The 12,108-nt window shown below is 33.4% G+C and overlaps 1 protein-coding gene across 14 annotated transcripts in view; it reads right to left on the reverse strand.

Moving 5' to 3' along the window:
• Positions 1-12,108, reverse strand: part of Hectd1 (HECT domain E3 ubiquitin protein ligase 1) — a 99,606-nt gene that overhangs the window by 21,915 nt on the left and 65,583 nt on the right. For 2 of the 14 annotated variants that reach the window (XM_058585845.1, XM_046465303.2), the window contains exons 21-28: positions 11,576-11,715; positions 11,000-11,323; positions 9,643-9,809; positions 9,372-9,548; positions 5,134-5,970; positions 4,232-4,453; positions 3,377-3,406; positions 442-575 (exon numbers count right to left, since the gene is read on the reverse strand). In XM_058585845.1, the coding sequence (XP_058441828.1) occupies positions 442-575; positions 3,377-3,406; positions 4,232-4,453; positions 5,134-5,970; positions 9,372-9,548; positions 9,643-9,809; positions 11,000-11,323; positions 11,576-11,715 (2,031 nt within the window). The remainder of the gene's footprint in view (positions 1-441; positions 576-3,376; positions 3,407-4,231; positions 4,454-5,133; positions 5,971-9,371; positions 9,549-9,642; positions 9,810-10,999; positions 11,324-11,575; positions 11,716-12,108) is intronic. The other 12 variants (XM_058585848.1, XM_058585843.1, XM_058585847.1 and 9 more) reach the window with 8 other exon arrangements.

Raw genomic sequence — 12,108 nt, forward strand, 5'->3', positions numbered from 1 at the left:
GGAACATTGCTTAGCATTAAAAGAGAATAAAATCATGGGACTTGCAGGTAAATGGATTGAGTTGGAGCATATAATGCTAAATGAAGCAAGCCAATCCCAAAAAACCAAAGGTCGAACGTTTTCTTTGATGTGAGGATGCTGATTCATAATGGCGATGTGGGGTGGGGGAGCATGGGAGGAATGGAGAAACTTTAGATTCAGCAAAGGGGAGGGGGGAATGGAGGGGCAAAGAAGGTAGGAATGATGGTGGAATGAGTTAGACATCATTACCCTAAGTACACGTATGGAGACACAAATGGTGTGAAAATATTTTGTGTACAATCAGTGACATGAGAAATTGTGCTCTATATGTGTAATACATTCTGCATCATGTATAACAAATTAGAATAAATAATTTTAAAATCCTATCTTAGTGAAAAGAAAGGGGGACTTTCTCTCTACCATAACCTCCTCGTATTCTTGATCCTCTTGATTGTCATCTTCATTCTCATCATCTTCCTCATCAGGCTCAGGCAAATCCTCATCATCATCTAGCTCAGCTAACAAAGTACTGGCACGGCAGCTATCAAGAAAATCTAGAAAACAAAACCAACAACCTACTGTCAACACAATTAACAAGAATAGCAAGGTAAATGCATTTTAGACCATACAAAACAGAGGTAAAAAAGGTTCAAGTTTATAAAGACCATTGAATGATACCACCCATCTTCCACCACCACACATAGATGATTAATAATGGGAAATAGTCAAAAGCCTGGTAGAAAACAACATAGGATAGCAGATGACTATAAACTATATTTGCATCTACAAAATCATTATATAAAAGGGTAACCATGAAGGCTGTTTTTAACAAAGACAACCCTATCATTCTCTAAATATTGCAGGAATATACCATATTCCACAATATGGTGGAAAGAAACACTTTGGATTAATTCATTCTACCTGCAAATATCTATTGGGCATATGCTATGTGCCAAGAACAGAGTTAGGCACTAGGTGCATATATAGTTATAACCAAAACAGACATGGTCTCAGTCTCTATTAGCCTATAAGAGACAAGGGCATTTAACAAGTAAAAAATAAATATATAAATATAAGCTATAAAAGATCTTATGAAGGAAACAAAAGCCAATCAGTGAATCCTGGCTTTAGACCTGGCATGTTACTTAATAATAACTACTTAAGAATAATGAATATTTGCTATGAAATAATATAAATAGCATCTTTCAATTATCTACCACATAGGAAGTTCAATAATCTTGAATTTCTTTTATCTCCTTCCTTCTTAGGATCTCTCCCCCAGTGAAGATTTGGGTCAAATTTACATTGTCCCACATATACAAGAATGTTAACAAGTTGTTCTTAAGAACTGAAAACAAGCCAGGCATGGTGGCACAGACCCTTAATCCCAGGCACTCAGGAGGCTGAGGCAGGAGGATCTTAGAGTTCAAAGCCAGCCTCAGGAACAATGAGGTGCTAAGCAACTCAGTGAGACCCTGTCTCTAAATAAAATACAAAATAGGGTTGGGCATGTGGCTCAGTGGTCAACTGCCCCTGAGTTCAATCCCTGGTACCCCTCCCCCAGAAAAAAGTATGCTCAATGGCATAGATTTGCAAGGAAATATTAAAGGTCAAAGATCAGTAAGAAGCCAGGCGTGGCGGCGCACACCAGTAATCCTAGCAGCTTGGGAGGCTGAGGCAGGAGGATCATGAGTTCAAAGCCAGCATCAGCAAAAGCGAGACACTAAGCAACTCAGTGAAACCCTGTCTCTAATAAAATACAAAAACTAGGGCTGGGGATGTGGCTCAGTGGTCAAGTGCCCCTGAGTTCAATCCCTGGTACAAAAGAAAAAAAAAGAAGAATTGAAAATGAAAAGAGAACTAATGAGGTTAAAAACGAAGTTTTTACTGGATCTGGAAGGGGACTAAAAACCCCTAAAATAATATCAGAACTGAACATAAGAGGTACTCTATATTCTTAAAGAACTTCCAGAAGGTTATTTATAAGAAACTTGCATCTACACACCTTTGAACCAAATATGTTTTTAGTCTAATAATTAGAGGACTATATATTTAATATAAGTCCTTCTGCCTCCTAGCTCTTCAGGAGGCTGAGGCAGAAGGATCACATTTATTGGATGACCAATCAAAGGAAGAGACCTGATACTAAATGAATTTTTAAGATCACATTTTCTAACATTTAATGTTCTGAAATCAGAATATGTATCACAATTGCTGACAAGACACAGCATTTTAAGTGGGCAACATTTTTAGCTTTAGGAACATAAAAAATGGTGTCTTATAATTAATGGCATCTTAAATTTGATAATATATATAACCCCTAAGATATAAGAAGGGCCATCTTGTAATTTACATAGCAATTCTCATGAACAGGATATCGTGGTACAGAAAATAAACCAATTCTATTTTTGGTTTATCACTTATGGAACACACAACTTTATATACTGAAATTTGTCTCTGATACGTTACAATTTACTGAAGTCAATTTTTCTCATTTTCCCTTTTTTCATACAACAGTCAAATCATAGTTTTCAAAATGTCACAATAAAAGTTTACATTGCACACATAGATATTAGAAGAAGTGATGTTATTCTGATCCTTTATACTAGCAGACTTAAGAGTCATAAAGTTTTAGGAAAGAAGAAAAAGAAATTTTCAGAACCTAAAAATAATTTTTAAAAACTGACTAGTAGTCCTAACTTTTAACTACTTTTCCTCACTAGCATATCTAGTTTTCCTAAACTTCACATGACTAGTAACTAAAGCCTGAAGTTAACATATTAACAAATGAGTAGGAAGGGAAAGAGGGCCCCTCTGAGAAATAATACATTTGAAAATAACAATAAATTTTAAGACTGGTGTAATAATCATCATCATCATTTTTGAAAATACACTTAACAGGCAAAGTAGAAACAGAAATTCCACTTTCCAAAAAAACGTAAAACATCAGATCAAATTTTTTGACTTTGGATAAGAGAGGCCAGAGACTCAGGGGGAAAAAAAAAATCACGGGGCATGGTACAGTGTAATACACAACTATAATCCTAGGTCTTCAGGAGGCTGAGGCAGAAGGATCACAAGTTTAAGGCCAACATGGGCAACTTAGCAAGATTCTGTCTCTAAATAAAAAAAAGGCTCAGATTATAGCTCAGTGGTAGAGTTCTAGGTCCCACTTTCAAGTCCCAAAGAAAGAAAGAAAGAAAGAGAGAGAGAGAGAGACAGAGAGCCTATTGAAAGGAGGTTAAATAGTACTTAAAATATATCTTCATATAAATTTTGTCTTTGAAATTACAAAAAACAATTGTTAAATAAAGAAGAGGGCTGGGGGGCCGTAGCTCAGTGTTAGGGTGCTCACCTAGCATGTGTGAGGCCTGGGTTCCTAGCACTGAAAAAGGAAAAAAAAAAAAGAATAGGTGATATGATCAAGGATGTGTGTAAAGGGTACTCAAACAATCATGGGAATGCAAGTTTTTTGGAAGACAATTTAGTAGTTACTCTTTTAGGAATTTATCCTAAAGAAACATACAAATACACTCATTTCAAATCTTGTAGAAACCCATTCAACAATGTGAAAATATTTTCAAATGGTACTAAATTAAAAGAGCTGGCTAAAAAGATACAATCTCTTTTTACTAAAAACAAAACATACATATGACATGCCCCAAATCAGATTTAAAATGTGAGCACTAGATGGTTTTAATTTTCTTCTACATTTTCTAGAAAGTATCACTTTTCTAATAAAATACACATTTCAATTGAATCAAATAACTGCATCTCTGACTACAGCATAGAAGACATGATGATATAACTCTAACATTTTCTAAGCAAAATTTAATTAACTAACAAAATTCAAATGTTACCCAATTAGGGAAATTATTTCCAGAAGACCCTGGTAATATCAAGGAATATCACTTTACAAAGCTTATTAATATATCGCTTCTTTTATTGATAAAGGTGCAAATATCTTTGTTTACTACAGTTCTTCATTAAACACAAAAGTAAAAACGGATAACACATCTAAGTTCCTAGAGTGTACTTTCTTTATAATCATGAAATTTTTAATAGTCTCTCCATCTTACATAAAGTTCCCATATTTATAAGAAGGAATAATTCTTTTTAAACTAAAAGTTAAAAATATCCCATGAGATAAATGTAATAAAAGCATCATTACATAAATTTCTAAATAATTTTACTTTAAACTATAACTTACCATATAAGGAATATTCTGCTTCCTGACCTGTATCACTCTCACTGGAAGTTGATGTGAGGCTGGTGGTTAAAGTATTACTTAACGACTGACCAACTGATAAAACTGTTGTCGCTGTAGCTACATTGCTGCTGCTAGTAACACTGGATGTTGACATAGTCACTGTGGATGTAGTACCAGGTGTGGTCAAATTGGGAAAACTCTGAGCACCCATAAGAGGAGAAGCTAAACATAAAAAATAAAGCAAATCAGTATAAATAGGCAGAACTGTAGGAACCTTGAAGAAAAACAAGATTTACATTTTTTAGAGTTCATGAAACACACTAATAATAAAAGGCTGAAAAGCAACAACTTTGGGAACCCAACTGAAATCCAACTAAAAATTCTTGTTTTTATAGTACTGTTATTTTTAAAAATATAAAGCCTAGCTTTTTAAAAAAATGAAACAAGCAATGAAAATAATTCCCAATTTATTTTTCAAGGGAATTAGTTTGACCCATTAGTCTCTTAAATTAAACGACTTTAAGAAGCTAAAATGAATTCAGGGGCTAAGAAAAAGCTATACCAGGGCAAAGCTTTGGTTTCAATGGACTATAATATTTAATTATTGTTTATTTCTTCATGCAACTTTGCTAAACCAATTATCACAAAGGAGTGAAAAATGTGTTACTGTTTTATCCTTTTAGAATAAAAGATTCTTTATCATACCTGAGCTCAAGTCTTAAAATACTGTAATTCTATAAAACTTAACCTCATATTCCTGAAGTGTTAAAATCTGATGTCATCTCCAATGTGGTTAATGATCTTGTTAAAGACTGCAGCCACTACACATGAATATATGAGACCCTATTTTATATCCCTCCAGTGGAAAAAGCATGGGGTTCCATAAGGAAAAGCTCACTTACTTGCTGTGCTCATCACATTCCTCCCCAAAGTATTAGTGTTGTTATCACTGCTGCTTCGGCTTAGGTTCATGTTGTTCGTGGCATTAGTCCGTGCTATGTTTGCCACTCTCCTTACAAAACTTTCCAAGCTAGATGTTTCTCTTGAGGACAGATTAGGTACACTTGCACTAGAGCTCATAGGGGCCCCAGCAGCCAACAAAGAACTCACTGACAGTCTGTTACTTGCTGAAGAGCTAAGGGGTCGCTGTGAAGCTGCTTCTTTATTAGTTAATTCAGATACAGAACTAACATCAGGAGAGCTAACACTAACAATTCCCATGGATATTGCACTAGACTCCCCAGGAGTACGAACAGAACTATCAGGGCCTAACTTCCTTTCAGCATTTTCACTTCCCGTTTCCGCTGTTAAGGTGCTCGTGCTTGCACTGGAAGATGACCCTACTTCTGTTTGAGGGACGTTTTCAGCAGATGAAAGAACAACAATTGGTTCATGTACATCAGCTCCTGAAACTATACTGTGTTCCATTACAATTTCTGATCTCCGTTCCGTTTTGGTCGAACCCAAGCTGATGTCGCTGCTACTGGCCACGCTACACACAGAACTGCTGCTTCCTTTTCTACTTGAGGAGCCTGCAGCAGCAGATGTCTTGTCTGGACAGTTGTTTTTCACCAAGCTGCTCCATGATTGCGTTGTGCCTGAAACAGTGGATGAAACAGGTTTGGGTGATGCCACTGTATCAGGGTCGTACCCTGGTGCAAGCTTGAGGTCAAATTTTCCTTCTGCGCCCATACGGTAAGAGTTTGAGCCACCAGCATCCCAGGTGACATCAATCCAGCCTGGAAAGGGACAGGAGTTTGTGAGACCCAGCAGAAAGTAGACAGGAGCGTGTCAGATAGTAGCTCCACAACATGGGATCAGCTTTTCATCAGTGCTGTACTTTCCTGAATTTCTACAATCATTTAAGGTCTGCCAACTAAAATGTAAATTTTTGGACTTGAATCAACTGAAATATTTTTTGACTATACATGATTAATCTAGCTATTTGAAGGTCTGAATTATTAAACTCTCATAATAAAATTATATTAAGGAAAAGAAATATGTACTGTACAAATTTAAAATATGTACTGTACAAAAGATTTCTGGGAAACCTTTTGAAACTCTTATTTTTGAACTGTTGAAGACTAGTGATTTTTTAAAAATAATGTTAGTGGTCGTGTTTACATCTTTTGTGTTATATATCAAATGGAGGAATTTTAAAAAATTTTTAAAAGACTGATGCAAATGGTTAAGTACTGCAGCTTCAGCAAATAAATAAAAAGGTTTTAAATTGTTAGATATGATTACATGGTCAAATTTCTTTCTTAAAAAAGTGCCACCCTACTATCTAAAAAAAGGGCTAACCTCTCTAAAATAAAATATTCATAGATCACTTGTAGAAATTTTAGGTTACTAGCTCAAATTAAACATTATATTAGCATTTCGGTTGTGTTCTCAAAGTTCAGTGGTTATTTGATTCTCTTATGATTAAGTTTAATAAATCTGAATAAGCACAGAAAATTTTAAAACAAAACTTAAAAAACAGCTTAGCTCTTATGAGAACCTATATGCTCTAAAGCTAATAATACATAAAGAACTACTGAGCATCATAATATTCAATTTTATAGTTACTCGTATTTGGAAAATACTTAAAAAAAAAAAAAAAAAAAAGGTTATAAAAGCCCAAAGGGAATCCAAAAAAAGTGGTGGGAGAGAAATTGCCCATTAGAGAGGAAATTAACAATTTTACTATTTTATTTTAGTTTTATAAGCCAATTACTTCAGGAAAAAAAAAAACAAACACAAAAAACATTTACTCTTTTTAAGTATACCAAGCTTTTAGAAAATTTAAAAGTACTTTACCCACACGCACAGAGTGCAAGTTCCAGGATACACATCCACTGACATACTCAGCTGCCCAACCACCCTTACACCAGGTTCATTTATATTTATGATAAAGCTCAGAGGGGTTTAAGTATATTGCATTACCTGTGGGGTTTGTCTGTACATGAGTTCTTTGAAAGGAAAACTGACTGCCCCAAATCTACATAAGTAGCTTAGATGAGATTTCAATTGCTTCAATATATTATGTATACTGAAATAACCTCTGAAGAATCAACACTTTAACTATCTCTTCTGCTATACAGAAAAGCATGAGAAAAGGAAAGGTTCAACAACATCCTAATCCCAAATAAAAATGAGTTTTGTATTGGTAAAAAAAATTATTTCACAGTTCTAATCAAGGTTCAACAACATTCCAATCCCAAATAAAAATGAGTTTTGTATTGGTAAAAAAAATTATTTCACAATTCTAATCAAATTTATAATCATGTTAGCTTTATCTAGAAGGCAGGAAATCATACTTTTTCTTGATCATTGAAGATCTGAATTTCAAGAAAATGGCTTTACACTGTAAGTAGTCAATATCTGTGAAATAAATGGATATCACTATCAACACAGAGATTCTTCAGAAGGGAGAAAAAATACTAAAAAATGTTAATCACTTAGTAGGCTTGTTTAAACTGGGACCTAAAACCTTTTAGTAGAACTATAAAGAGAGATACACACTATACCTAAATGTAGAGGTATGAAACTCAACTCTTCCTATGCCCAAAATGACAAAGACTAGTCATTATTAGAAATGGTTGGCTCAAGTATTTGAAAGTTAAGAACTTTTTGGACATAAAGGTTTTAAACCCAAACTGAATCTCTACATTTGTAATATCAGCAAAGAATAGGCCTTTCTTAAATAATAAATTCTGATACTAAGATTCTTATTTTCTTTTTCTTTTTCATATTTTCTTATGCAGTTATTTCAGCTGACTGCAACCAGAGAAAGATGAACTGCATTCACATGTACCTAACTAGCCTCTTCTTACTAAGTCATACCCTTTGAGGCCAAAACAATTCAGGGGAAACAGAATATAAACTTACTCTAAGAATCAAGATACCTAAAAGCAATGACATTTTAAATTTTTAAATTGAACAGTACTATTGTCATCTCAACTATTACTAGTATCTATAAATTTTGCTTCACTGCAAACTTGCTTTGATTATAATGATTTACAATTAGGGTTTTGTGGTACATAAATTCATTTGATAAATTCAAGGTTCAGAATCATACAAGCAATAAAAATCAAAGGATTTATTTAAATAAATGACTTTGTTATATAAAACACAAATACATTATGAAATTAAAAGTTAGTTTATTCTCCTAAGCACTGTCACTTTAAATTTTTGGTAGAAGTTGAAAATATGAACATTTTATATTTTAATATTAGGCAAAATTGACAGGAATGAATCCACTATTATTCTGGCAAATTATATAATAAATCAGTCTTAGAGTTATTAAAAAAAAAAAATCAGGGTTGGGGTTGTGGCTCAGTGGTAGAGCACTTGCCTCCATGTATGAGGCACTGGGTTTGATCCTCAGCATGGCATAAGAATAAATAAAAGTATTTTGTCCACCTACAACTAAAAATAAAAAAATCAGCCTCAGTAGTTGCTTTGAGAGTCAAGCAATTTATTATGTGGGTAAGGACTTGATTAAAATCTATACCATCAAAGATTAAAAATGAAATTGATTTACACAGTAAGCCCTACTTAACATAAAAGTTTAAATTCTCCTCCCCAAAGCTGGTAGACCAAGCAGCACTGTGAAATAATCACAATCTACTAAAAAATAGAAGCTGTTTCTGTTCCGTGCTTTCTTGAAAAATAAGTAAAAACGTTAATCCTGTTAAGCATAAGAAATTAGAGCTGAGCCCAAAGGAAACTTGAGAAAAATAAATTTAAAAAAAAAAAAAAGGATAAGCTTGATAATCATTTTAAAATGACAGCAGTTTCTAGTCAAAACCCAATAATTTTATTTATTTTTTTTAATGTTTATTTTTTAGGTGTAGTTGGACTCAATGCCTTTATTTTATTTATTTATATGTGGTGCTGAGGATCGAACCCAGGGCCCTATACACACTAGGCGAGCACTCCACTGCTGAGCCAAAACCCCAGCCCCCAAACCCAAGAATTTTAAAATTTCTTTTATTTCTACATAACATTTTTCTAATTTTAAAGTGAAATCATTATCAGTTTTTCTATATAGTCTGGATACTTTTATACAATTTATAAAATTATCCCAAATAACAAAAAAATTCTTAAAATTTAAGTACTTCTATATTATAAGTGCTAAGCTAGACCTACTCACCATTATGTAGTTCTCCTGTGACAGTGCCTTCTCCCTGTGGACTGCCATCCTGATCACGCCATTTCCAATCAAGGCCTCTGATAACACGAGCTCCTGGAACCATATATTTCAGAACTTGGGAGCGTACTAGACGTCTCTGTCTTCTAAGATTAGCTTCTGCTTCTTTAGCTGCTTTCCCTGTAATGGACCAATTTCAGAAATATAATCCAAATCACTTTTTATAAATAAATTGTAGTTAAATTTTTTAAAAAATCTCATATCCTCTATTTACCTAACTGATCTTCACATACTCCATTTACAGTGCCATAAACTTCAAATCCCGATAGTGAGAGGTAGTGCGTTTGTCCACTAGCATTCTTGCCCATTTGTTTGATTCTCACATGTCTCCACCCTTGCTTTTCATCCTTTGGTGGATCAAGAGGCCAAGTGGCAGTTGACCTATAAATGTGTTATAGAAAAATGTTTTTAAACAGATAAAAAAGATGTTTCACACAGATAAAAAAGAAAAAAGCTGGGAAGATTTCTTCCATAATAGAAAGCTTTAGGAAAAACAAACTTTCATCTTCTTTAAGCAATTCATTACAAGAATCAAGAAATCAATGGGGGAAAGGGTCAAGACACATTAAAAATAAAATGTTTAAATGTATATCATTAGCTGGGCATGGTGGAACATGCCTATAATTGCTGTGACTCCGGAAGCTGTGACAGGAGAACTGCAAGCTCAAGTCAGCCTCAGTAATTTAGCAAGGCCCTAAACAACTTAGCAAGACCCTATCTCAAAATAAAAAATAAAAAGGGATAGAGATGTGGCTCAGTAGTTAAGGGCCCCTGGGCTCAATCCCCAGTACCCAAACCCCCCAAAAAAGTATATTATTAATTTGACTCATAACACTAAAAGATTCAATTAATATCTAAATATAAAACAAAGCTTACAAGGAAAAGAAATAAGCTTTTATGATTAAAAAAGTTCTTTAATTCCTGCTAAGTTTTAAATAATATATTTAAAATTTTTAACTCCAAAGCTTAAAAAGATAGGAAATATTACCTATTAATCCTAATGACAAGAAGCTCTTTTCATAATATGTCAAACACAGAAAGAAATTTAACCCCATATTCTGGTAATGACCCTTGAATGTGACATAATGTATAAGTAAAACTTACGAGGACTGGGGATATTTATCAGTGGCAGAGTGCCTACCTAGCATATGCAAAGCTCTGGATTTGATTCCCAGTACCACAAATAAATAAGCAAAACATAATAGAACAAATTTCTTTGAAATAAAAGCCACTGTTAATTTGTTGAATATTCGTGTGTACAATGTGACTATATGGAGAGTTTATATTAATCCCATTTTTTTTGCTGTTTCTACTCATGTACTAAACACACACATACATATAAAAATTTTAAAATAAATATGCTCAGCTTTTTACTAATCTTTAACCTATACTTTTTGACAAAGTTTCCAATACTTCAAAGCTTTAATACCTAAGTACAGATCAAGTGATTTTGTTTACAAAAAGAAAATCTTGCTTCATTATTTCACAAAGAGAACTCTAGAGTACACAACTATAAAAATAAACAAAGCTTTTTACTGAGTTTTCCAATTTGCAAAGACTCCTCAACTAACCCTGGTTCATTGAGACTGCAGTCATCAACATGGGTATACAAAGAAGTCCAGTTCTGTCCATCTTTGGATACCTGGAAAACCCAATTTCTCAGGGCAGATCTTCCATAACCACGAGCATGACGAAGAGTATATGCTGATGGTATTACCCAGAGACCCAGATCTATGGCAAACCAGGCATTCTTATCATCATTACTATGACAATTTAAAGCTGAATTATCACGACTTAATATGTCTTCCAAGCGACCATACGGTAGATTTCTTCCTTCTGAAGATGTTACTACTACAAGTCCATAAGCAGCTGGATTTACCCATTCATATGCAGTTCTACAGAAAAATAAAGAAAAATTAGAAATTAACATTTCTGCATTTTTTCATTAGCTTTTAAATATAAAATTGTACTAGTTAAATTCTACAATTAGCAACTTAAGACTTTTTTTCTTCATAAGAAGTAATTTAGATAACCTTAAATTTAATCAGCAAGAAAAAAATTCCTTAAACTGCAGGATACTCAAATTTTATTTGACTATCCAGTATTCAGGTGAATACTGCCAGACTAGTTTAAAACGAATAACTTACTTTGCATTTGTCCCAATCCAGTAAATGATTCCATTCTCATCAAAATCATGCTGGTGCCGAAATATAAAATTTTGCCCTTCTCTTAATTTTCGAACAAAAACAAATGAAGATCGGTCAAAATCATACCACTGCTTTGCTACCTAAACCAAGCAAAATATGGAAGACATTCACCTTAATAATGAAATTTTCAAGTTGTTGTTATTATATTTATTTTAATATAACAAATGTTCATTTTATATAGTGTGCGTGTAAGAATATGTAACAAACACCACCATTATGTTTAATTATAATACACTGGTAAAAATATGGAAAAAAATAATTAATTTAAAACCAAAAAATGGTCATTTTAAAATAATGGAAAAATAATTGCCAGCACCAATACACATACCTACATAAATACTGAATACCATATATAAAAAAAATAGAGGCACCCCACTACTTAATATTGCAGTATTACTTTTATCTATTTCAATGAATAAAAGATATTGATGATAGCATACAAAAGCATTTTTCAATTATTTTTAATCATCACA

This window comes from Marmota monax, unplaced genomic scaffold (assembly GCF_021218885.2).
Source record: "Marmota monax isolate L192 unplaced genomic scaffold, Marmota_monax_Labrador192_F-V1.1 WCK01_AAM20220418_F8-fsc00079, whole genome shotgun sequence".
NCBI classification, from domain to species: Eukaryota; Metazoa; Chordata; class Mammalia; order Rodentia; family Sciuridae; genus Marmota; species Marmota monax.